General features: G+C 40.8%; 2 protein-coding genes across 3 annotated transcripts; both read left to right on the top strand.

Moving 5' to 3' along the window:
* Positions 1-3,026: 3,026 nt before the first annotated feature.
* Positions 3,027-9,743, top strand: nfs1 (NFS1 cysteine desulfurase). The gene is made up of 13 exons (XM_036531160.1): positions 3,027-3,522; positions 4,038-4,114; positions 4,676-4,792; positions 5,014-5,097; positions 5,334-5,486; positions 5,910-6,003; positions 6,543-6,677; positions 7,009-7,166; positions 7,429-7,534; positions 7,701-7,782; positions 7,900-7,983; positions 8,292-8,381; positions 8,587-9,743. The coding sequence occupies exons 1-13, from the start codon at positions 3,411-3,413 to the stop codon at positions 8,648-8,650; spliced, it is 1,356 nt and encodes a 451-aa protein (XP_036387053.1). The 5' UTR covers positions 3,027-3,410; the 3' UTR covers positions 8,651-9,743.
* A 1,365-nt stretch (positions 9,744-11,108) lies between these two features.
* rbm12 (RNA binding motif protein 12) lies at positions 11,109-21,821 on the top strand. 2 transcript variants are annotated; one of them, XM_036532127.1, is made up of 3 exons: positions 11,109-11,195; positions 14,026-14,110; positions 18,137-21,821. In XM_036532127.1, exon 3 carries the CDS (start codon positions 18,159-18,161, stop codon positions 20,826-20,828), a length of 2,670 nt encoding a protein of 889 aa, XP_036388020.1. In that variant the 5' UTR covers positions 11,109-11,195; positions 14,026-14,110; positions 18,137-18,158; the 3' UTR covers positions 20,829-21,821. The 2 variants fall into 2 exon arrangements, with proteins under 2 accessions (XP_036388020.1, XP_036388021.1); XM_036532128.1 differs by lacking the exon at positions 14,026-14,110.
* Positions 21,822-23,672: the final 1,851 nt, after the last annotated feature.

The raw sequence follows: 23,672 nt of genomic DNA, 5'->3' as shown, positions 1-23,672 counted from the left end.
AAACATGTGCGTTGTTAAAGCTCCACTATCACATTTCCCCTACAAAACTGAGATGCGATATCGGATAGCCTTTCAAAATATGAGGGCATATACTAATATCCACACGTGGCTGAAAGGAAACAAGTGTATTATTAGGAATTCACGTATATATTTCAATACCATTTAGCAGTTAATCCCGCTTTTGTTGTATAATCACAAAGTACACTCAGTCCTCTTTAACAACGAATGGGCTACTTACGTTTATACAATCTACCTCCACAAACAACAGTGTTAGCATTCGCGATGTACACCTGATATCCCCTCCATTGATTTCTCCGGCGAGCCTTAATCAGACCTGCGTTTTCTTCGGAAGCACTTCTTGAGATTACTGTAGTAGTTACAAATTAACTTATTCGCCACCTCTCTCACTCCACAGTGTTGCGACACGCGATCTTAGTTTATTTATATTCAGATTATTCATACGGTCTCGATGATTTTATCACATTTTCTTTTTTTATCAGGCAATTTTACAATGAACACATAAACCTGAAGAAATAACAATTAAAAAGTACCATACGCGTTTTTCAAAGGTTTGTCGACGTTATGCAATTTCTACAGTATCCATGACATGTCAAATCTCACGCACTGGTATTGCACGTCACGATTTGGTTATCATTTTAAAATTCCATTTAAATATGGTATTGCAATTCATTATATATATATATACATATATATATATATATATATATATATATATATATATAAAATGATTTGCAATATATATAATAATGTATGTATAAATTCGTGACAATCACTGAGAACTGGAGTCGCTCTGCTAATTAAATGATAGAACTGCACAACAACTGTGGTATAGCATAACCAAATTTAAATCATCATGGTCAGATATTGTCTTCATGATCATATCTTATCAGGGTTGCAAGCAGAGTACTGAATTTGCAAACCAATCCCTCTGAACTTTTCAGGTAAAAGAGGATTAATGAAATAATATCTTAGTAATGACTTTCGGCATGTAATGGGAAAAATCGTTTTTAGAGAGTGAAATGATGAATTTTGACAAAAGATGTTCATTAACCATAAGCCTAAGATCAAAGGTCAAGCCTGTATCTATACATGTGGAAGTGTTGCTATGAAAATGACGCATTTTCCCCAAAATGCAGAACAAAACATCTTTTTTCAGCTTTTCACATTTTGAAAGAAAGCCTATAATGGTACCCTTAGATGCAAAGCATAGCCTAATTGGGGAGGTGTACTTTGCTGTTGAAGTAGCATGGTTTAGTTTCAATGGGAAGATTCAGCATTTCGGGTTTACTGTCAGTCGTGTCCTTTATTCCGCGTCTGCGTCCGCTTCAACGTGACCCTCCCACCTCTCCTGTGTCCTCTGTGCACTGGTTCCCAATCCTGACCATGTCACGGTGCCAACTACATTTTGTCCAGATGGCTTGATGCAAATGCAGTAAATAGTATGCAAATGACAGCACTAGACAGAAAATTATCTTCCGGCTTTTGCGCGCAGAAAATGCACATAAATAGGTGGTATTTTCATTTTCTCTCCTCCAGGTGGCAGCAGTACGTCACTTTTGTTAGCAGCAAACGGCATCATTCCAGAGGCGCAACACATGCACATCTTATCTACAGCGACTTACAACGAGGAAACGCTTTTATAAAACGAAAATGGAAATTGAAAGCCCCATTTCAAAATTCTGCCTGTACGTCAGAATATGCATTTATTGTCAGTATACTGCTTCAATAAAGAGTCATTTAATAGCTAATAAATAAAAGCTAATTGATACTGAGTGTGTGAGAGGCTTACCTGGTACCTGGTAGCCCTGCGAATGCTCTTCCTCCGCCAGCCCCCTTCACTCAGTGGAAGACAGGTGCAGCCCTCTAAGGCACGGCGGCAGCAGAGGGGTGGAGACAGAGGACCATGTCATCTGCGGTGACTCCCGGTGTTCTGTGGAGGATTCTTTCTATCGTATACCCTGTCTCAGTGATTTCTATTTCACTGCAGACTCCTCCCAGCCTCTCATCCTTGCCAGCAGGCAGATATATCTAGCTTACGAAGTCATAATTTGGGAGAAACAGCATGGACCTCAAACTCACCAACACCAGGTCCCGCCTTTTCCTCTGTAGCCATGTTCGCATTCCCTCAGACTCCCGGAAGACTAAAGACTTCTCCGTCGAAGAAAGTGGCCAAGGACTAACCCCCTGAACAGTCTGTGAGACTTTTGTAGGGCTGTTATAGCGAAATGTTTGTGATAAGTTTTTTTTTTTCTCTCCATATATAAACCAAAGTGATTGTATCTGGTCAATTGTGTGTTGTTGATTTTGTTTTGTGTGGGGTGCCTTTAATTTAAAACTCGCAAATGTTCTCATGACAGAAATGATGCTGTCTGTCCTGCAAAATATATAGCGCCTCCGCTACATTGTTTAGTTTGCATACATCATGGGGGACCTATGTACCCAATCTGACAATGCCATGGAATGTAATGATTGGTCTGGCTGTGACAAGAACGTCCGAACTTTCTTTTGCACAATGTTTTCATGATCAAAAAAATGTGCCGAACCTTTGTCTCCAGCAGCCACTACCAAGATGGCTGAAACTCTGGGCCAACACCTTCGCCATTTTGGCATACGTAGAACTGAAGGAATCTACTTTCACTAAGATTACAACTGAGAAAGTTTTTACCTCCAAACATTATGAGGGAAGTGTCAGCTCAAGTGCACAATATTTCACATCGTCCTAGCAATTGAATGCACCCCAGTTAGTACCACACGGAAATGTTTTGCCGGTTGGATGTGCTTGTATACAGTCTTCCGCTTTGAAGCCTAATGTTACTGCGCTGTCATAGTTATCAGACACCAAAGCGCTTGATTCATTGTCTTCAAAGGCAACCTAACTGCTATATCTGTTTAATTGAAACTTACGTTTGGTAGTTCGCATCCGTCTATATGCTTCCGGGTTGAAGACCACGCTGGATGCCCATTTCCTGCTCTGTGATCGTTTACTAATCCTAGCTTGTGTAAGCGTTGCACAGCGAAATTGCGTGGTTGCGTGCCCGTCAGTGTTTATTTGGACTTGCCTTGCGCCTTCCGAGGATTTGGGAAAGTTCTGTAGACAACTTGATCGTCAAAGTCACAGTCTTACAAAAACTTGTCAGGCAGATACAGTCTAGTTACAGCTGGGTAACGGGCTAGCGCCTGCTGCCTGTAAGGTTTTCTGTTCATATCGAGTGTTGTCAGCTAGCTGGCTAACTTAGCTAGGTAGCCATCGTTAACACATTGAAATTGCAATACAGAACTGACTGGCATTTGAAATCACTTTGGCTAGCTAGTTAGACTAGCCAGCACAGGCGAGCGAAATTATTAAATTGCGTGTTCTTACAGCTTAGCTATCAACATAGCGAGCAGCAATGTTGAGTAAAACGGGTCTGATGAAGAATATTTTGGGATCCATGAGTGGGTTCCCCAGTCATCGTCTGAAATTTGCAGAAAGTGCTGCAAACGCCGTTCATCGGGAGAGAGGTGAGATTTGAGTCTTCCCCTTTTCTAATCTGATGTCGGTGACGCAGCTAAAATTTAGCCTGGCAGCTCAGGGTAGCCTGTCCTTGATTTGAATTCCAAGTACCGTTAGCTAGTTTGCTCTCCATAAGTGTTCACTTTAACTGTCATTAGCAAACGTCATATTGCCAGCTAGTTAACGTGTTAACTAAGTAATCAAGTGTCTACCCAGGTGTGGGAGATAGTCATTCATGCATTGCACCCTGTCCTTTGGTTTGTTATTTTGGTCTGATCGCATGGATGAAAAACGATGTGTTGCATCCGATGTGTAGTTGGGGTCGTTTGTCTCGGCTTGCGCGTTAACAGTTGGATAACTATAATTGATCAAGTAATTTAAGTATGATGCAGCTGCCCTCATGTTGTGATCACGCCATTTATTTAATTCTCTCTGGCTAGCTCGTTAATTGTTTATTTTAGTTTATGTCCCTGCGGCGATGTTTGTACGACTTAACCACCGTACTCATTACTTTTAATAACAGAAATTATCAAAAGCAGAGAGTTGGAGAGAGATGAGTTGCGGCCGCTATACATGGATTTCCAGGCTACAACGCCGATGGTAGGTATTCGAATCTATAGACAGATTGCTGGCTGAGTTACAATACATTTATCTGAAACAACACTGTCAAAGTTGAACGTAAAAAGTAATTTTCAGAAAATATGTATTTTTTAAGTACAAACTACAGAGTTTAGCTGACGGCTCTCAGTAATGGGAGCTACAGAGGAAGCGCAAGCATGCCACCAGTGTATGTCATTTTGCGAGTATGTTTTTTTAAGGTTTTGTGTTTGGAAGCGTTTCCCCTCATGATATTACTTTTGACGCTCAGAAACCTGTAACTCCCCTGTTGTATCACTAAATCGCAGTGTTAGTTTGTATTCATCTCAATGAAAGCACCCGTCTCATATTGACAGGACTTATTTTTCAGACCATTGACAAACAAAAAAAATGTCGGGTATTCACAGTTTACTCACTGATATGTTTATACACCGGCATTGTTGTAGTTTGGGAATAAATAGATGTGAACTTGAATGGTCCAGAACACAGTTCATGTTTATTTCGCCTCTGCTGTTTTTAATTTCCTTCACTTAACTCGCATTTAACATTTCTCTCATTCCGTAGGACCCACGAGTTCTGGATGCCATGCTTCCATATCAAGTGAACTACTATGGAAACCCTCATTCCAGGACGCATGCGTACGGCTGGGAGAGTGAGAGTGCTATGGAGAAAGCCAGAAAAGTAGAGTCTAATATTGATCATATATAGACATCCATAGACAACAGATAGGGCTTGCTATCTATAGAATCCAACTATTACAGTGTAAAATGAGGTAGTGTCGTTTATGCATCTGTGAAGTTTCTTTTTTTCTCATTACAAAGACTAATTTAAATAACATCTGAGTTTTGCGTGATGAAGGTTATCGAAATGTAAAACGGGCTACATGTCTGTTTCCCACACAGCAAGTGGCAGATCTGATTGGTGCAGATCCCAGAGAGATTGTGTTCACCAGTGGGGCTACAGAGTCCAACAATATGTCAATCAAGGTGCGTATTCGCCGTCTTAGTTAAGAATTAGGATTAGGATGTAAGATGTCCTCTGGAAGGGATTTTAATTCGGGCTCTGTACTTTTATAAAAGCTATGGGGTCATAATAATACCTCAGTAGCTGCCCAGAAGCATACATTGAACATGCATTGGTTTACTAAACATATATAAAAAGTATGTTAGTAAATTTATTCCATGAGAAGTAAAAGGTGCCTTCGTTGCTGTGTTATGTGCAGGGAGTTGCACGGTTTTATAAGGCCAAGAAGAAGCATATAATCACCACACAGACGGAGCACAAGTGTGTGCTGGACTCCTGTCGAGTATTGGAGGCAGAAGGGTTTGACGTCACGTACCTCCCTGTCCAGAACAATGGCTTGATTGATCTGCAGGCAAGTACCTTGTTTGTTAATGTGTAAAACCTTAACAGCTCACAAAAAAAGCTCACAAACAATGATTTGGCAAACCCACTGTAACTGTGAAATTTATTGGAAAAGACTGCCCTCTGGTGGCAGTTGTATGAATTTCTCAATTCTGTAGAGTTGAGAACTCCTCATGATGCTTATGACTATATGCCAAAGTGCTGAACAAACAAAAAAAAACGTCACAGTGTTCAGAATATATTTGTTTCATGAGAGTATAATTTAAGAACTATATTAATTAATTTAAAAAATTTGTTAAAGAATTTTTTATTTAAGAATTAATTGGAGAATGAACTCCTTGAAACTGATGTTTAAGGCATAAAATGGATTTGATTTTGTTATTTTGTCAGTGAGGTTTCTGTACCCTGTCATGCCATTATTTTTTTTTTTCAGCAACTGGAGGAAACCATCCGGCCGGATACAAGCTTGGTGTCGGTGATGACGGTGAACAATGAGATTGGAGTGAGACAGCCAGTGAAAGAAATAGGTGAAGCCTCATTAGATTATGTGTGCTCAGATGCTGGCCAGAATGAAAAAGTGCTTACACCATTAGTATGAGTGAAGATTATTTAAACAATGAAGAGTAATGAGGAGCAGACAGTTCTCCTCTGTTTCTCTGCTGTCTATAGTGAACAGCAGTCCTAGCTGAAGCCCTAGCTTTAGAATGACTATGTAAAGGTAACTGCAGGGTGTGCGTACATATCTGAGTTGATGTTTCAGATGATAAATCAAAGAAAGAATATTTAATGCTGTAATTAAGCTAAGAGGTGTTTGTGCATACATGTCTGAAAACAGCTTTGTTTTTGAGTGTGTTTTCCCTACTTGTAGATTGTCTATCCTTTTTAAATATAAATTAGTTATCTGTTAGTCTTCCCTGATTGGCTGGGCCTTGTATACAGTGTGACTGGTGTTGTGAAAGTAGGAATAGACCCCTCTCCATACTGTTGTGTGTGCCATGGTGCTGTTGTGTTTGGGTCTGAGGCTGCTTCTGTTTTATCATTAGCTCTATACATTTTTCTGTTTTAGGCCATATTTGCCGATCAAAGAATGTGTTCTTCCACACGGATGCTGCCCAGGCGGTTGGGAAGATCCCCATCAATGTTTCTGACTGGAAGGTGGATCTGATGTCCATCAGTGGCCATAAAATATATGGCCCCAAAGGTAAGCTTGATGACACAGGCTAACCTTATTAACCAAAGGATTATTAACAAAAGGATTATCAAATCCTGGTACATAAGCTGAGTTGCATAAATATGCAGCTGTATTAATGGGCAATATTCAAAGACTGTAAACAATTAGTCTCCGAGAACACGGATGTCGGCTAAGCAAATAAATATTCAGATGAATAAATCTGTGTGCACGACTGGTTTTTGTGGAGTCCTGGTCCCCTCTGGGTTCCTTTTGTTTCTCCTGGGGGTAAGGGGTTTGTTTTGGCTGCTTCTGAATCCATTACGTGGTGGTACACTTGGAAATATTTTGTGTCTGATGAAAGGTGTGGGAGCGCTGTACGTGCGTCGGCGGCCCCGGGTTCGACTGGAGCCCCTGCAGAATGGAGGAGGGCAGGAGAGGGGGCTGCGCTCGGGAACGGTGCCCACTCCCCTGGCTGTGGGGCTGGGAGCCGCCTGTGAGATAGCACTGCAGGAAATGGAGGTATAAAACCAATGGGGCTGGCTTACTGAGCAGTGTTAGTGCTCATATGATGTCATGAGGTCTGATTTTTCAGCCCATCACACAGATTCCATAAAGCTGAGTAAGCTAATAGTTCAACAATAAAGTAACTTCACAAGTGCAGTTCCTATTATTACCTTATGCATTCTGCTTTTCTGAAAGGATTGTTCAGAGTGGGCCTTGAGCATTGATTCAGAAGTTTTGGGTTTTTTTTTTTTTTTTCCTTTCTTTATTTTGTCTCTAGTACGATCACGGTCGCGTGTCCATGCTGGCAAATCGTCTCATTCAGAAAATAATGGGAGACATACCTGATGTTGTGATGAACGGTGACCCTGAGCAGAGATACCCAGGTGAATAGTACTGTCAACCTTGTCTGTATGGTCAGACAGTAACTGGCCAATTCTTAGTAATAAAATTATTCCTGTCCTTTGGACGTGGTTTTGATTAAGGCTTCTTTACAGGCGGCTGCAGATCATTTGGAACGAGCAGTGTTGATGCTCTTTCTAATTTCTACAGGTTGCATCAACTTGTCCTTCGCCTATGTTGAAGGTGAGAGTCTACTGATGGCCTTGAAGGACGTTGCCCTCTCCTCTGGCAGGTCAGTCAGCTTAAGTTCAGCCTCTTCAGTGTTTGTGTTGGTGGTTCATAGTTCTCGTTTGTATGTTAAGATGGTAATGCGCTTCTTCAGGCTGTAACCGTGATCTTTTCCCTATAGCGCCTGCACCTCGGCCTCGTTGGAGCCCTCATATGTGCTCAGGGCCATTGGAACAGATGAGGATCTCGCCCACTCGTCAATCAGGTCAGCAGTTTAGTCAGACAACGCCAAACAGGACATCTAAGCAGCACCTTTTGTTGGCGTTTGTGGTCGTTTTTTTTTTTTTAAACCAACCCTTCTCTAGTGTTTCATGAGTAACCTAGATATTTCAAGTAACGTAAATATTATTTCATGAACTTGTCTTTCCAGCATCTAGAAAACATCTAGATGTTGATATCATCTCTTGAGCTTAAATGGTTTGCGTTTGCGTCACTGTTCTGTGGTCATTTCGTATACATGCTAATTTTGTGTATTTGCTTGGATTTGGAAAGTTGTGTTTACTGTTTACTCAGATTTGGCATTGGGAGATTCACCACAGAGGAAGAAGTGGACTACACAGCTGAGAAATGCATTCAGCAGGTTAAACGTCTGAGAGAAATGAGGTAACTTATAGGCCACTGGTATTTAATGAAACAGGTATTTAATGGTTATTCCCCTGAGAAGGAAAGCCAGTTTCTTCTATGGTGATTGTGTTGGAAGCTTAAAAAGAGTACCTCCTTTGTAAGCATTAACCCTAGATTTTGTGAATGTGTCGTTTTGCAATGAAGGTGAATGGGTGAAATTTACTGAGCTTTTCCTTTTCCTCAGCCCATTATGGGAAATGGTGCAAGAGGGGATTGATCTGAAGAGCATTAAGTGGACGCAGCACTGAAGACTCGGCAGGAAAATGCTGGAAAGACCAGAGCATCGTGTATGCTAATCGTGCATAATTGGCATATCATGCTTATATACTCAGCGTGAATTGCCACTCCTAGCGTAACTAGGATATTTTTCCTGATGTTTCCCTGTAATCAAAAGCAAACACGCACAACCTTTTATTTAATTTTTGGAAATGATGTGTTTATTTTGGCAGACTATGTTCTGTTACTTTGAATTTGACAAAGTATACTTAGTGCATACATTATGTACTAATGGATGGGTGACGTCTCCAGCAGGGTCACAGCAACCTTTGATGGGTTTTCTGACCGTTTGATATGGTTATGGGTGAAGTATTTTTTTAAACTGTGATCGCCAAGAACTACATTCCAGTAGGATTCTAAGAATTAATACATTATGATAATAATCTTCAATATTCATTCAATCTTCAATAGGGGTTCACAGTATCTGCACATCACAGAGAACATTGACGTTGTGATGAGTGTTTTATAGATCCTGATTAGCCTTGAAGTATGATTACATTACATATTTGGCCAAATTTGAAACAGTTATAATTTTGTTTCAGATCAGAGTTCATTGGCACCATGAAACACCACCACAGCATTGAGGAGATATGTTACAAGTATGCTTTTTATTCATGTGCTATGTTACCATGTTAAGTACATCACAAATTTTAGACTGCTTTCCTGACTAATACCCACTTTCCACTTGACTCAGATATTTTGCAATACTTTCTTAATAGGTCTAAGCTTATAAGTAAATGTCAATAAATAGATGTATGGACATACTTGTGTATTGAAAGCTATGTTAAAGTTACAGTACTTAATGGTAGCAACGGTTGAAGTTAATCAAAACACCTGTACCAAAAATCCAAAAATATATATATATTTTTTTCAAAAATATTTAGAAATGTCTAAATATGCTTTGACCTAAGCAGCACTGAACCTCTTCAGCAAAACACACTAGGGGCTTAATTTTATTCAGTAATATAGCAACCACATCTGGGCACCCTCAGTCAGGTATACTCCACAAACACCCCAGTCTTCCATCTGTGTACTTTATCCTCTCCACATTAAACCTCTGGCATGCTTCACTGTATCAATATCAATAAATTATTATGAAAATGCCTCTGTTGTTCTTATTAAAATCAGTGATTGGCTACATATGCGATCAATACCAAGATGCATCCATCGGGACAAGAAAAATGACATAATTTAACATTAATATATAGCCTGTAAATATATAGTTTCTTATATCCAATCCTTCATTTTTCCTTGTTGAATCACCACAAGGAAGTTTTTTTAAACTACTACTTTAAAAGATCTCAGTTTACTATATAGATCCTGCTTAAGACAGTCAGTTGGGATGTAACTTCCAAGTGCAATCAACCAGAGATTTAAAATACTAAATGGATGTGAGGTTACTGAGTCCTGCTGTTCCTGCAGACACCAGTTGCTTCATGGGATTTATTAATTCCTAATAAACTTCACATCACACCTGCACCAATTTACAAAGTTTAACAATATGAACACAAGGGATATTGGTTAACAGGTTGCAATCCAGGGTGTTCCACAAGGTGCATTTAACCCTTCACTATCTGCATTGAGAATGTAAAATGGAGTTTTACACACTCATCATATATTGTTGTCCTTGGTATTCTTAAGAGTATGTATTGATCCTTAATGTCTAGAATGTTGCACAGCGAAAAACCATTTTGATCTCCTGGGGTGCACCAATAATGCTACCAGTTGCGTTTTTTGTTGTGATTTCAATCGCTTCTGTTGCTGTTGCTTTTGTTGTGAATCCACAAGAAAGCGATTTCATAGAGTCAACAAACAATCGTGGGCATCTTTTTCTGCAATGCATGCATAGTTTATTAAATATACCAGGCAAGGGAAATATGCGTGAAAAATATAAAAGAGTATTTCTTCAACCATGTGAAACGCACTTTGGTGTGTAGCTCTTGCTCACTATTTTCTAATACCTTCAAATCGAAGCAGTCATTGTGGTCGTACTGTGGCCATATTTCAGCGACGATTGCAATGGTTCATTGGTTATTTCAACCGCAATCTGGTTTATAACATGACGTAAAAAAACGCAAACTGTCAAAGCATTGTTGACGTTTTGGAGATATATTTGACCTTCATTCAGAGATTACATGTGTAAATCGTGCAAAATGTATAAAAGTACGGTTTACTGCAAACAGCAAAATCTCGATATCTCCTGACAAAAATAAAGTTGGATGCCATGATTATCATTGTTGTGAGTGCTAGTCTAGCGCCAAACCGACCAAACACAACGCATTGTAGCTTTTTACCACATTGCTTTCTTCTCTCCACACCTGGCAAACTCCTCTTACGATTGGCCGAGGAAGTGTGCTCGGGTACGTTACGTCACTTGTGACGTAAAACGACGCGCAGGCGAGGAACCGTATGCGGCGGACATTTTGTAACTTTGCTGCACACAGGAGCGAGGGGGAGGAAGCGCAAGAGATCGTCTCTTTAAAATTAATTAAATCTGTTTGTGTACAGATATATTCGGTAAGACCAAAAAAAGTACAAAATTCACAAGACTTTGTAACAACGATTCGTGTGGCAAATCAAGACGTACGATACAGCGGCTAGTTTGAAAAATAGTTAAAATGACTGAATTCAGCAGACAGAATTACTGGAGTCAGCGACAGCTTGAGTCTAGCTGAGCAGCTAGCGAGACTTCAGGCCTGTTGCGAATGAAAGCTTGCTAACTAGCTTTGATTTTGTTGATTGTTTTGTCTTAGCTTTATACACATTTGTCCTCTTGCGGAGGAGAAAAACGTAGCCAGGTTACTAACGAACATATCTAGCTAACCAGTGTGTTCTAAATACTTGAACCATTTGGAATTAGTTCTTTTTCTTTCCCCCATAGAAACAGAGTTGACCTGCATTGTCTGGTTCAGCGCCATTTTGGTGAATGTGATGTTCTCGCTTGCCTGAGTTGTTACAATCACGTAAAGCAGTTAGCTTAGTCGTCGTTTATTTGTGGTGCAGTGAATTTTAGAATGCATGCATAGACAGGGTGGCGGTAGGTCCAGAGATCAGTTGCCTTTTGCATTGCTATGATTGAAACGAATGGCTTGGTCCCAGTCTTTATTGTGGTCTTGGCTCAGCTGCTGGTGTGACGCTGAATTACATGCAAGGTCTTTTCTCCATGCCGTTGATTTGGTTGAGGTTGGCCAAATGGTAAACCTGAAACTTCCCATTTGTCGTCTTGCGCTTTTTTTTACACTGATGCTTTGACTTGTATTTTAATGCGAAATTCATCTATGAACGCCATCATTTGCTGATTTAATACATTTTCGCTTGCTTTTAAAATATCTAAGGTACATGTCACTGGTGATTGTAGTTGGCTAGTGGTGTGATCCTAGTTTCAGCTTGCACGTCGAACTAGCAAAATGTGTTCATCATGTCACTGAAACGTGCAGGGCTTTGACTGTTATTTGCAATGTTGGTTTTGCCGTGAGCGCTTCCTCTTGAGACGGGTTGAATTGGGTTGTCCTTGGGGTATATTGTGACTTTTCATAAAGTGTGATGTGGTTTTTGGAGTGGTGCTTTCGACTATCATTTGAAGTTTACCATATTTTGTATGAAATAAGTGCTTCTCGTAGCTTTTTGTCTTTGGATTCTCGGGGATGTTTGCTGCAGAAGGTGATTTTGCGTATTTTGGAGGAAGAAGATTGTAATAATGTGACGCATTGTATTGTATGATCTTCTGAATACTCTCCAGTGTTGTAAAGCAAGCTGCACTGCTCAGCTTGCATATAAGGAGCTGGTTTGTATTGGATGAAAAAAGGAAAAACGAATTGTCTAAAATTGTTTAAGGAGAGGTACTTGACTCTGATGTGTTGTAGTTGTGGTTTGTTACTCTTTGAATGGCTGCTTGTCAGTTGTTTTCTAAACATTTTCTTATCTACTATGTTTTCAATCCAGATGGAGTTTCTTGTCTCATTGGTCAAATACCAGACTCGTGCTGTCATTATAGCTTGTGTCATAAACGGGATGGTTTGAAAAGAAAGTTTCCCTTCCTCTGTTTCTGGGTTGAGATTTGATTTGCAGCAGTTGGGAGTTGAATGCAGCTGTTGAGAATTAGTTCTCTTGTGTATATTTTGGATTTTGTTTGGTTTGAGGTTCATAAAATTTCAGTTGTTCTGTGGAAGGAAATCTGCACGTGCATTTCATAAGTACTGTTGCGTAGCACACATTTAGTGCTTGTACATAGTGCAAAAGCATGACATACCCCATGTGAGCTTGTCAGTTTCTACAGTGTGAGTGGTCAGAATGGGTTAAAATAGAAGTGTTTATTACTCAGCACACACCATTTCACTGACTGACACAGGTATCCCATATGACACCCTGTCAGATGCATTGAATCTTTGATGAGTAAAAATCAGCCATAGTCAGTTTGATAGAAAAAAGTTAAAATGCATGTAAAAAGTATTCTGTCATAGTCTCAGATCAGGTTGATGCTTTGGTGCATTTTCCATTCCAACAGGTTGAAGACTCTGTGCAGTGATTTTTGTGTTATGGAATGTGCTGTGCAAGAGTGTTCCAACTAAATCCTCTTCATAGGATTTATTATTCAATGCACAGAAGTTATAAATTGTTCACTACCAAACTTGGCTGATACTGGAAACCTGAAATATAGGTTTGCTTTCACAGGCTTGCTTTACCTTTGTGTGCAGTATTGGGATTTATGCAGATGTGTTCAGTATACTGATTTGTGCTCTGGCTGAAGCAGCATTTGTAAGTTAGGACAATGTTAAAAGCCTTCGTATGACTCTGCATTATTCTGTTAAGGTTTTTAAAATTCTGATTTGACTTCAGTGTTTTTCCCCCACACAGTTTTTTTTTTTTTTTCAGTGCAATCGTGCAATTTACGTGTTTTTGTTTTCACCCTTAGAGTGTAAGTGGGAAAAGTGGGGGGAGTGGGGGGATGTTTTAACTGCACAAGCTTTTGAAGAGAATGCTCTCCTCTTTGCCGTTGTGGATTGTTCTGATCTGTCACATGCTTCAAGATTTGGTACCACAAAACATGACAGCCGATTCATCAAATGTGTCCAAGGTGCATGCTGATTGTGTTCTGAATTCCATTTTGCCCGCTTATGGCTCTGTGCTGATGAAGCCAGTCTGAACTTAAAGTGCTCCCATTGGTGACCTTAATGCATCGCATTCCTGTGCTCCGTTTCTGCTGCAGTTTAAAAAAAAAAAAAAAAAGACAACCTGCTGGGCTGAACTGCAAGAATGGTTTGACTTATACAAGGTGCACATTGGGGCTATTTCAGTTTGCCTGCTGCTTGCATTCATGTTTTTGCTTCCATTTATTCTTTTGTTACAGTCTAGAGTTGGTTTTAATTGCTTGCCGTCAGGATTGGCTTGGGTACCCTGTGCAGCTTATAACGAAGCACCACTTATTATTACAGGTAAGCGTTTATGAAATGGTCCTGAAGTTACAGAAATTCACTTAAGCCACACCTGTAAGACTTTGGATTACCTTTTCAGAGCCGTTTTGGTCAGTCCCTTTTTGTCCATAGTTCATAGAGTAACCTTATTTAAAATGTTAAAAACACCCTAGGCCATTATCAGGCCTCTTATCTCCTTACCCTGCATTTTTATGTTGAGGCTGGTTAACAACTGGTCATCTCACTGGTTAAGATGTGTGTAAACTGTCATAGCTGAACTCATGACAGCTTTTTAGAGCTGGAAAAAGCTGTATTTATGGGTTTGCTCTCCCTGAGACTCCTATCCAAGGTGCTTGCTTGGGTGGCCTGTGTGAGGTGTCAGCTGAAGTTTGCTTTCTGCCTGTAGTAGTTTAATGTTTTTTTAAGGGCATAAACCTGTTACTGGAGTCTTCTCCTAAAGGTAGCACAATCCCTGCTCTCATTCTGACTAGCCTGATGAAAGTGCTCTGGTGTAATAGCTTCTCATGTCTTCTGTGCTCATTTTTAATGGTAGTTTTGGCCCACACTGCTCTGAACAAGGCTAATATTATGTGGCTTAAGTATAGTAAACTATTTTTAGTCTTTTGATCACATTTCATGTGACCTTTTGAAGTTTGGAATTCGTTCTGTGTTGTCGAAAAACACATTTTTACAAAATCTCCATGTGGACTTTAAAATCTTAGTTGATGTTTGTGTGCCTCTTGTTTACACTTCCAAAACAGTAGAGAGAATTTATTTTTTATTTTTAGCTTCTCACATCTAGGGCTAGAACAAGGATTGTTTTTATGTTGCATAAAATTCAAATCATTGTAAACTTAGATGTCATATTCTAAGATGGAAATCTTCTCATCGCTATTCTGTTTTTATTTTGACAGTTATTACATTGAAAGGAGGTGATTTGCCTTCCTGATTTATCATCAGTAGCTAATAGGATCACTGACAGTTCATTATCTGTGCTTCCTAATGTAATTTTAATCAACGTATTGGATGTTCAAGTAGTTTTAGATCCAAACTGTTTAGCATAGCAGCTGTAGGGCGAAGACTGTGTTCCAGGCCACAGTGCAACACTCCACAAATTGTATGCTCAAGGGCATAAGTTGGTTGTGGCTATTTTAAGTCCTGTTCCAAACCGAAGGCTATGTGAGATGAATACTTCTGTGCATGCTCCACAAGCTGCATCATGAAGTCGGCATCCGTGTAAATGATTCAAGTTTTTTTTGTTTGTTTGTTTGTTTTCCCATTTTGGGGGAGAGAACTCAGAACTTGAATTCCAGTTTTTCATGAAGGAAAAACGGCACTAAAGCGGTGGACAGCACAGTACTGCAATACTACAGCCACACAAACAGACTTGCATGAGCCGGAGTCAAATTTGGCTAGCCCAGATCTGCACCGTTTCTTTTGTTACAGTACACAAAAGCAGAGCTGTAGCATATTACGTCAAGTGAGTGCCGATGTCTACCCCGATCAAGATGACTGCCAGTACTTATTCAGCAGTCTATGAAAACCAGTCCCCATAATATATTTGTGTACCTCGTGTTGGTTGTTGTGATCAGTGGTGGTCCCATGTTCCAGTCTACCTTTTGTTTTGACATCGGCAGAAGTAAAGTACATGCAGTTTGTTGACTCTGCCTGTAGCCTCTGTGTAAGTAGGGCACCACCAGTAATGCTATCGGGCTACAATGATACAAATCGGCACAGCAAAAAAAAGATCATGGAGAACTTGGAACATGACCCAAGCAAGCCAGTCTGGTTATTTCCGTTTAGACAAACAGGGATACAAGTTGCCATGAATGAACACTGCTGCTGTGAAAATTAATATTTTTATTCAATGAATGTGTTTAGTAAACACCATTTTGCCAGACAGTTTACAGTGCATACAAATTCAAAACACATTTTACTGGATTTTGAAATGTTTGTTGAATCAGTCCTTGAACAAATTTGTCTACTCTTATATGAGTAGATCTACATTTATGGGCATGGGCTGTCAGATTTGGTGTTTTTAAAGCATCCTGACTTCACCACCGTCCACAGCAAAGGTTGCAGAATGCGTCCTAACTCAGCATAGTTCTGAATAATTCACATTGTTAGCTTACATAACTGTACAGTGCCAACCAGATAACACGTCTGTTTGCTTACCTCCTTGAGGAATATATGTCTTAAGATACAGCAGTGCAGCAGTTAGTGGTTACTTTTTCAAGTTGCTCAGGAGATGGCGTCCTAAGGGTTTTATAGCTATCACTTGGCAAGCTGCTGAACTGTTGGTTTAGGTGTCCTTCCCAACACACAATTTATTGCTGGCTATAACCAAAACGTTTGAACTAGAAACGCTTAACATTAAATGGCTTCTAAAGGGCACAGTTGTTTAGTGGTATGTTGGTTAGGTGTTTCCAATAACCAGCAGCTTTGTAACAGTGGGTGATGAAATGTGTTCTCTTTGGGTGTTGAATGATGATATTTAAGTGCATTCCCTATGAATACTTCTGTGCACTTCATGCTGTTTCAGCCATGGACATGCATGCATTACATACTTTGCACTTAGCAGATGTAATGATTGCTCCTCCTTTTATACAGTTCTAATAACACTTCAGTCAGTATGCCAGTCATTCAGATTATGTCATCATTGAGAAACAAGGAACACAGGATTTCCAAAACAAGTCTGTGGAAAATGGCATGTTTTCCAACTTAAGCATTTAAAATCATACAGGGTGTAATTTTAATTTTGTGTACATTATTCAGTTTAAATTGTTTCATATTTAAAAACAGAAAAACGTTTGCATGATAATCATTACATAAATCAATGCAAAAAAACTGCTTTTCTGAAAAATTGGATTACAGTGAAAAATGAACAGTTGTGTAAGCTATATAGACAGTTACCTCCTGATCCAAATGTTGTAATGTATTTACCTAGTTTGGTGGCAGTTTTTTTTTTTTGGGGGGGGGGGGGGGGGGGGGAGGGTTCACTGGCCAATATCAATAAAGCATGAGGATATACCAGTTTCTAGATATGTACTGCAGTGATGTAAATTCAAAATGAAATTGACACATGAGCATTCAGTGTAACTTCATAAATTTTGGCCAGTTAGTGTCAGTATCGTTCTCTAGTGAAGCCACATTGGCTACAGTCTCTTTGAGTGGAAGTCATTTATCTCACAATTTTTAGCTTGTTCAGTGAAAGAAAAGTTTGTATTAATTAGCTGGCCAATTATGGACTATAATATGTTGCAGTAACTGAGCAAACGCATTTCAAACTATGCCTGAGAAACCTGACATCCTGAACAAAATTGTGGAAAAAATTTTTTTTTAGGTTTTTTGGGTATTTTGAAGGATTCCACATTGCATTTTTCCTTGGATGTTTGATGGCTTTTTAGCTTGTGTGGTTTGCAGTGTTTTCCAAGATTAAGGTGTATCATTGGCTTGAAGATCATAAACATTGCATTGCAAACACTGCATTGGTTTGAATACAATTACTAGCCTTGGTAATTGTTTTATGCGGTGTTGTAAATTTTTGTCAAGATTTGATCATTTTTACTGCCTTAATGTTTTCTGATTGTGTAGGTTGGGTGTTCATATGTCGCAAATCCATTTCACAAACTTAGGAACCTCACTAAGTGTTAGAGCTTCAATTGAAGTTGCTTTGCTATGAGCAGTTACCCTTTTTTGGGCATATGTTGGAAATGGGTTAAATCAGCCTTTTTATAAGCTCTCTATTTGATCCTTTTAAAGGGTGTGTGGTGGTGAAGACAAAAATCAGATTTTGTTCAGTGTTGAAATAAGAACAAAGGCTGCTGGGAATTCATTCACAGAACTACAGATAAGGGTGATATTTGTTCTCTGCAAAAAAAGGAAGCTGTTTACATTTGGAAACACACTTATGTAGAGTGTTCTGCTGCCTGTCAGATACACTGTCTGGGGTTGTCTCATGTCTGTCTGTGTTGTTTTTTTTTTTTTTTTGTTTGACTTACCTGAAAACTGTAGTCTGACGCAGACGTTGCCTTCTTTCACCTGCAGGTGTGTGTTGATACGCCTCAGCATGGCTGTGGTCATCCGCTTGCAAGGTCTCCCGATTGTGGCGGGGACCATGGACATACGCCATTTCTTCTCTGGATTGACCATCCCGGATGGTGGTGTGCATATTGTAGGGGGTGAACATGGTGAGGCTTTTATTGTTTTCGCCACAGATGAAGACGCAAGGCTTGGCATGATGCGTACTGGGGGGGCTATCAAAGGGTCTAAAGTGTCACTTTTGCTTAGCAGCAAGACCGAGATGCAGAATATGATTGAGCTTAGCCGCAGGCGTTTCGAAACTGGCAACCTGGAGGGACCCACAGGGAATGGTAGTAGACCAGGGCCACCTGCTAGTACTGGGGGAAGTGGGAGGGGTAGCTTACCGACCACCATGCAAGGCTTCAGCAGCCCAACAGCAACTACGGTCACCACATCTGCCACGGCACACGAACCCGCTAGCAATAAAAACATATCCACATTTGCAACGACTAACATTGGAACCATGCCCCCAAGCTTTAGCAACAACTTCAGCAGCCCTAACCTTACCATGGGATCCACCATGACAACTGCCATGTCCACAATGAACTCGGTCCCTCCTCCTATACCCCCCTTGCCTACCATGCCATCTCTGCCCCCAATGCCTTCCATCCCACCCATGCCGGTTCCCCCACCTGTGTCCACTCTGCCTCCAGTTCCCACTGTCACACCCTTAACCCCAGTGCCACCCATCCCTCCCATGACACACATGCCACACATGTCCACTATGCCACCCTTTAATCCAGGTGTCCCTCCCCCAGTTGGTCCTGTGGCCAGCGGCCTGGCTGGGTCAGGGCCACCGTTATCTATTGGAAACCCGAATCACATGTTCCTCGGCCCCATGAACCCTCTCGGTCCAATAAACCTCCAAGCCAACATCAAGCCAGCCGTGGCGAATCCAGACGAGTTTTACATTCACCTTCAAGGCCTGCCTTTTTCCGCCACTGACATGGACGTGAGGGAGTTTTTCCAGGGGCTGGGTGTGGATTCCGTCCGCTTGCTCCGGGATCACCTGGGCAGAAGCAGCGGCAGGGCGCTGGTGAAGTTTTTCACGCCTCAGGACAGTTTCGAAGCCCTCAAAAGAAACACTGGAATGATGGGCCAGAGGTATGTGGAGATCACCCCGGCGACCGAGAGGCAGTGGATATCTGCCAGTGGGGGGAGTGGAGGACAAGGGCTGTCAAAACACACCAGCGACTCCAATCAGGACCAGCACCATCGATCGGGCTCGAGTTCAGAATCTCCCTCTGGGCGTGAGAGGGCGAGATCTCGCTCGCCTCACAAACAAGAGTACTGCGTTTATTTGAAAGGACTTCCCTACGAAGCAGAAAACAAACAGATTTTTGAGTTTTTCAAAAACTTGGACATTGTTGAAGACAGCATTTATATTGCATATGGACCAAATGGCAGAGCGACGGGAGAAGGTTTTGTTGAATTTAGGAATGAAATGGACTACAAAGTTGCCCTTGGTTGCCACATGCAGTACATGGGCAGCCGATTCATACAAGTCCACCCCATCACCAAGAAAGGGATGTTTGAAAAGATCGATGTCATTCGGAAAAGGATGCAGGGTTCTCAGCAAAGTGACCAGAAGGGCAGCTCGTCAGAAGGCGGAGGAAAGAACGCCAGGAACTGCGCACATATTTCAAATATTCCATACAATGTGTCCAAGAAAGATGTACGTCTGTTTTTGGAGGGAATTCAGCTGTTCGAGGAGAGCCTCAAAGTTCTAGTTGATGGCAATGGTAATGGTCTAGGTCAGGCTGTGGTGCAGTTTAGATCAGAGGAGGAGGCACTCAAAGCTGAAAGATTGCATAGACAAAAACTGAACGGAAGAGATGCCTTTGTACACTTGGTTACGTTCGATCAAATGAAAGAAATAGAGAGAAACCCGCCACCGCAGGTAAAGAGAGGACAGAAGGGTCAAGGGAATGCCCATGTGCATGCACAAGCACACGCACAGCCTCACACATATCCCACCATGGCAGGAGATGAATACAACTTTCTTAGAAACAGCGTAGGAAATTTAAACAATGGCCCCCCTTTTGTTGCCCCATTCAGTGCACCAGGCAATGGACTTGGCGGTCCTCCTCCTCCTTTGCCCCCAATAGGAGGAGCATTGGGTGATGTTTCTATGAGTGTCCCCCCTCCTATGGTTGGTAGTCACTTGCCTGCTCCAGTGCTGGAACCTCCAGGTTTCCGTCCAGGACCCGGCAGTAACAACGGGCCACCTGGGTTTGTGGGAGGTCCCGAGAGCATGAGGGGTATGCCACCTTTTGATAACGGGCCAAGAAAGAACAGCGGTCTCCCCAGTCGAGGAGGCGGGCAGGGCCGAGGCGGGGCGGCGCAACCTGGCTTTGGCCCTGGTTCTGAAACGTTGAGAGGGCCGTCGGGTATTAGCGGAGGGCCTGGTAACCAACGGCCAACAATTGTAAAGATACAGAACATGCCATTCACAGTCACAGTTGATGAAATTCTTGACTTCTTCTATGGCTATCAAGTCCTGCCTGGCTCGGTTTGCCTGCAGTACAGCGACAAAGGCATGCCCACTGGCGAAGCAATGGTTGCATTTGAGTCGCACGATGAGGCAATGTCTGCGGTCTTGGATCTAAATGATAGGCCTATTGGATCCAGAAAAGTCAAGATAACGTTAGGATAAATTTTCAATGTGAAGTTATACTTTTGCAAAACATCAGAAAGTGCTGCATTTTACCGAATATGTTTTTACTAACACCAAGGTGGGCGTTAACATTTATGGAAGAATGTTTATGTTTTGACACCAACAGGTAGTATGAGTTTAGGTCCTCTACCAAAGTAATCAAGTTGTTTGTAGATTAGGAAAGAAAGGAGTAAGACACTGCATTAATTTAAGAGCATGGTATACTTAGTCCAGTGGTATGTGTGAGATTCCTTGTAGCAAAGAGCAGCAAGTTGCTTGATTCCAATCATGTAAAGAGCTGAAGCTTTTTAGTAAATGTATGACGACCTTGAAAAGAAATTTCTGGCTGGGGCAGAGGCATAGATTCTGCCATTGTATAAGTTGTGAAGTTTTTTCTTTTATTGGGAAGCATGTGAAATTGTTTTCAAATGCTCTGACATCTTAGTGTATTTCTCTTTCTGCTGCAGATTTCACATTTTATATTGCCTTCACCTGAGCTTTAGAGTACATTCAGCAAATGCACCAAGCACTGCTGTGTTTGGTGTGTGTGTGTGTGTAGCACATCTACAATGTGGGGGTTGAAGCATTTGCTTTGGTTTGCTCCATGCTGTTTTCCTTTCTCTTAATAAAATGCCATGCCGATGCGGTTGCTGCCTTGTGTGAGAAATGTTTTTGAAATGCAAAATTCTGAGATGCATAAAGAAAGATGTCTGTTTAATGCTTTTTTCCCCCTCAATTTCAAGCAGAAGACTGCTCAGTTTGTTTCAGCAGCCTGACACGTTCTGTATTTGCAAGCTCTTTCCAATTGCAGTATGTTCACTTCAAATTATGCGTCATGTTTTGCTGGTATGTAGTTCCTATTTGGCCTCTGTTTTTGTAGTGTTGTTGAACCAGATCAACTGTATTGTTTCATTTATTTGGACTTTGTGACGTTCCAGCTCAATTTTATTTTTTATTTTGCAGTTGTAAATACTGTTCAGCTTTTGTCAATAAAACGGCATTCCCAAAATAATTAATCTACAAGACATTGTATGTTTCTCTTGTGCTTTTCATTATGTGCTGTTTCATATAGTTTATGGAAGAACAATAAAACATTTGTCAGCATCAAGGTTTCCATGTGGTCTGCCATGCAAGCATCAGACGGGAAAATGAGATGCAACGAAATGTCACTGAGAATCAAGACGTTTTTGCTTTCCAAATCATTTAGAAGTGTGCATTTTTCTGTTCATTGAGCTGTCGGTGAGTACATGTGCAGTCTAGGAATGGATGTGAAGGGTGGATAGAGACAACTGACATTCTCGTTTTTCTTGCCGAGATATGAATGGTGAGTCAGAGACTCTCAGGCAAAATTACAACTGACAAGAATTATAGGCTGTTTTGTTTGTTGGTGTGGTTGTCACCCATGTAAATGTGAAGTGGCCTTAAGCAAGGTGCACCTCTAGAAAGCTGTGTTGCTAGATATCTCACATGGTGGCATGTGCATGGATGTAAGAGATTGGTCTGTGAACACTCATTCATACAAACTCACTTTAATACAGCTGGTCATTTAAATTATATGTATAGACTAAGTAGTAGTATAATATGAATTCATGGATGAAAAGAACATGAAGTGTTTTTCTCATACAAAACACTAAAAGCTTGAGAAGTTATAAATTGAGAAAATACGGTAAGCTGCACTTTGCTGCTGTTCTGAATAGGTATAAAAATTAATATCATCTTTAGAAATGGGAACACTTCTTGATCTTGATCTTAAGCTGTCAAAGCAGTACTTGAGCCTGACAACTAGGGTAGTCCTTGGTGAGTAGAAGGAGGTGTGGAGTCTTCAGACAGGAGGAAAGAACTATTCATTTGAAGTTTTACTTGATTTCATGTAAAGCACATCTGAAGTGAGCTGATGGGAGGCTCAGCTGTGTTACTACATTGTGAAAACAGTTACAAATATTTAATGAGAATTTGGATTCCTACTGGATTAATTCCTACTTTGTGGAATCATAAAATGAAACGGGTTTAGTAAGCAGGGCACTTACACATTTGGTAGATACCCATAGCTTCTTTTGAAAACTTGGGAACGAAAAGGAGGTGTTGCATTGAAAGTAAAATTACTCATAAGCTCTAACCCACATGATTGTGGTTCAATGTGGAAAAGTCAATTGAGGTGGGAGCAGGAACATGTGAATCCACTCGGCGAGTTAAGTGTTTGATGTTTGCAACAGTTTTGTAGACAGTTGCTTAAGGTTTATAGTACTTGGTTTTCTGATTTCCACTCCTAACGCAAATTAGTGTAACATAGTTGAACTGTTTATTTTGATTACATTTCAAGGGAAAATTGCTCTCTCACAAGGACAAAGAATGGACAATGTTTTAAATGTTGATGTGTGTCAGCTTTGTTAGCTGACGATAATGTCTAAATTATGGAATTTTTAGTTGGCTGTTAGCTGTGTGTACAACAAAGAAGGGTGGCTCAGTGGAAAATGTCTAAACACAGACATGGATATGGAACTACAAGAGGCGTTCAATTTTCTGTGTGATTTGAAAGAAACTGACTCCGCTGTGAAAGCAGAGACCAAACTAGTTGTCAAGGGTAAAAGATCTTAGCTGTGTATTTCTCGGGGAAGGTTTTGTGATATTAAATGCTCAAATACACCCTAATGTGCACCAATGACACAATTAAGCACTCACTGGCTGTTTGACACTGTTTGTTTGACATTATGCTGCTATGATACATCTGGTTTTGCTTTGGAGGATTTTTACTTTGCTGTGCAAGTGTTGGTTGATCTCACTCAAGCAATGTAATGGATTGTGACATCTGTAAATAAAGTGGGTTTTTTGCATATTGACATGGGT

The sequence above is a fragment of the Megalops cyprinoides genome, chromosome 6 (genome assembly GCF_013368585.1).
Source record: "Megalops cyprinoides isolate fMegCyp1 chromosome 6, fMegCyp1.pri, whole genome shotgun sequence".
Lineage (NCBI taxonomy): Eukaryota > Metazoa > Chordata > Actinopteri > Elopiformes > Megalopidae > Megalops > Megalops cyprinoides.
Note: the sequence above shows the minus strand (reverse complement) of the source record. Positions and strands in the feature narration are given on the sequence as shown.

What these genes read in the sequence shown, in the direction of transcription:
- rbm12 (XM_036532128.1), top strand. Translation starts at nt 18,159, where the DNA reads ATGGCTGTGGTCATCCGCTTGCAAGGTCTCCCGATTGTGGCGGGGACC.
- nfs1 (XM_036531160.1), top strand. Translation starts at nt 3,411, where the DNA reads ATGTTGAGTAAAACGGGTCTGATGAAGAATATTTTGGGATCCATGAGT. An exon ending in CGCCGTTCATCGGGAGAGAG is followed by an intron (nt 3,523 to 4,037) that starts GTGAGATTTGAG and finishes TTTTAATAACAG; the next exon opens with AAATTATCAAAAGCAGAGAG. An exon ending in AAACGTCTGAGAGAAATGAG is followed by an intron (nt 8,382 to 8,586) that starts GTAACTTATAGG and finishes CCTTTTCCTCAG; the next exon opens with CCCATTATGGGAAATGGTGC.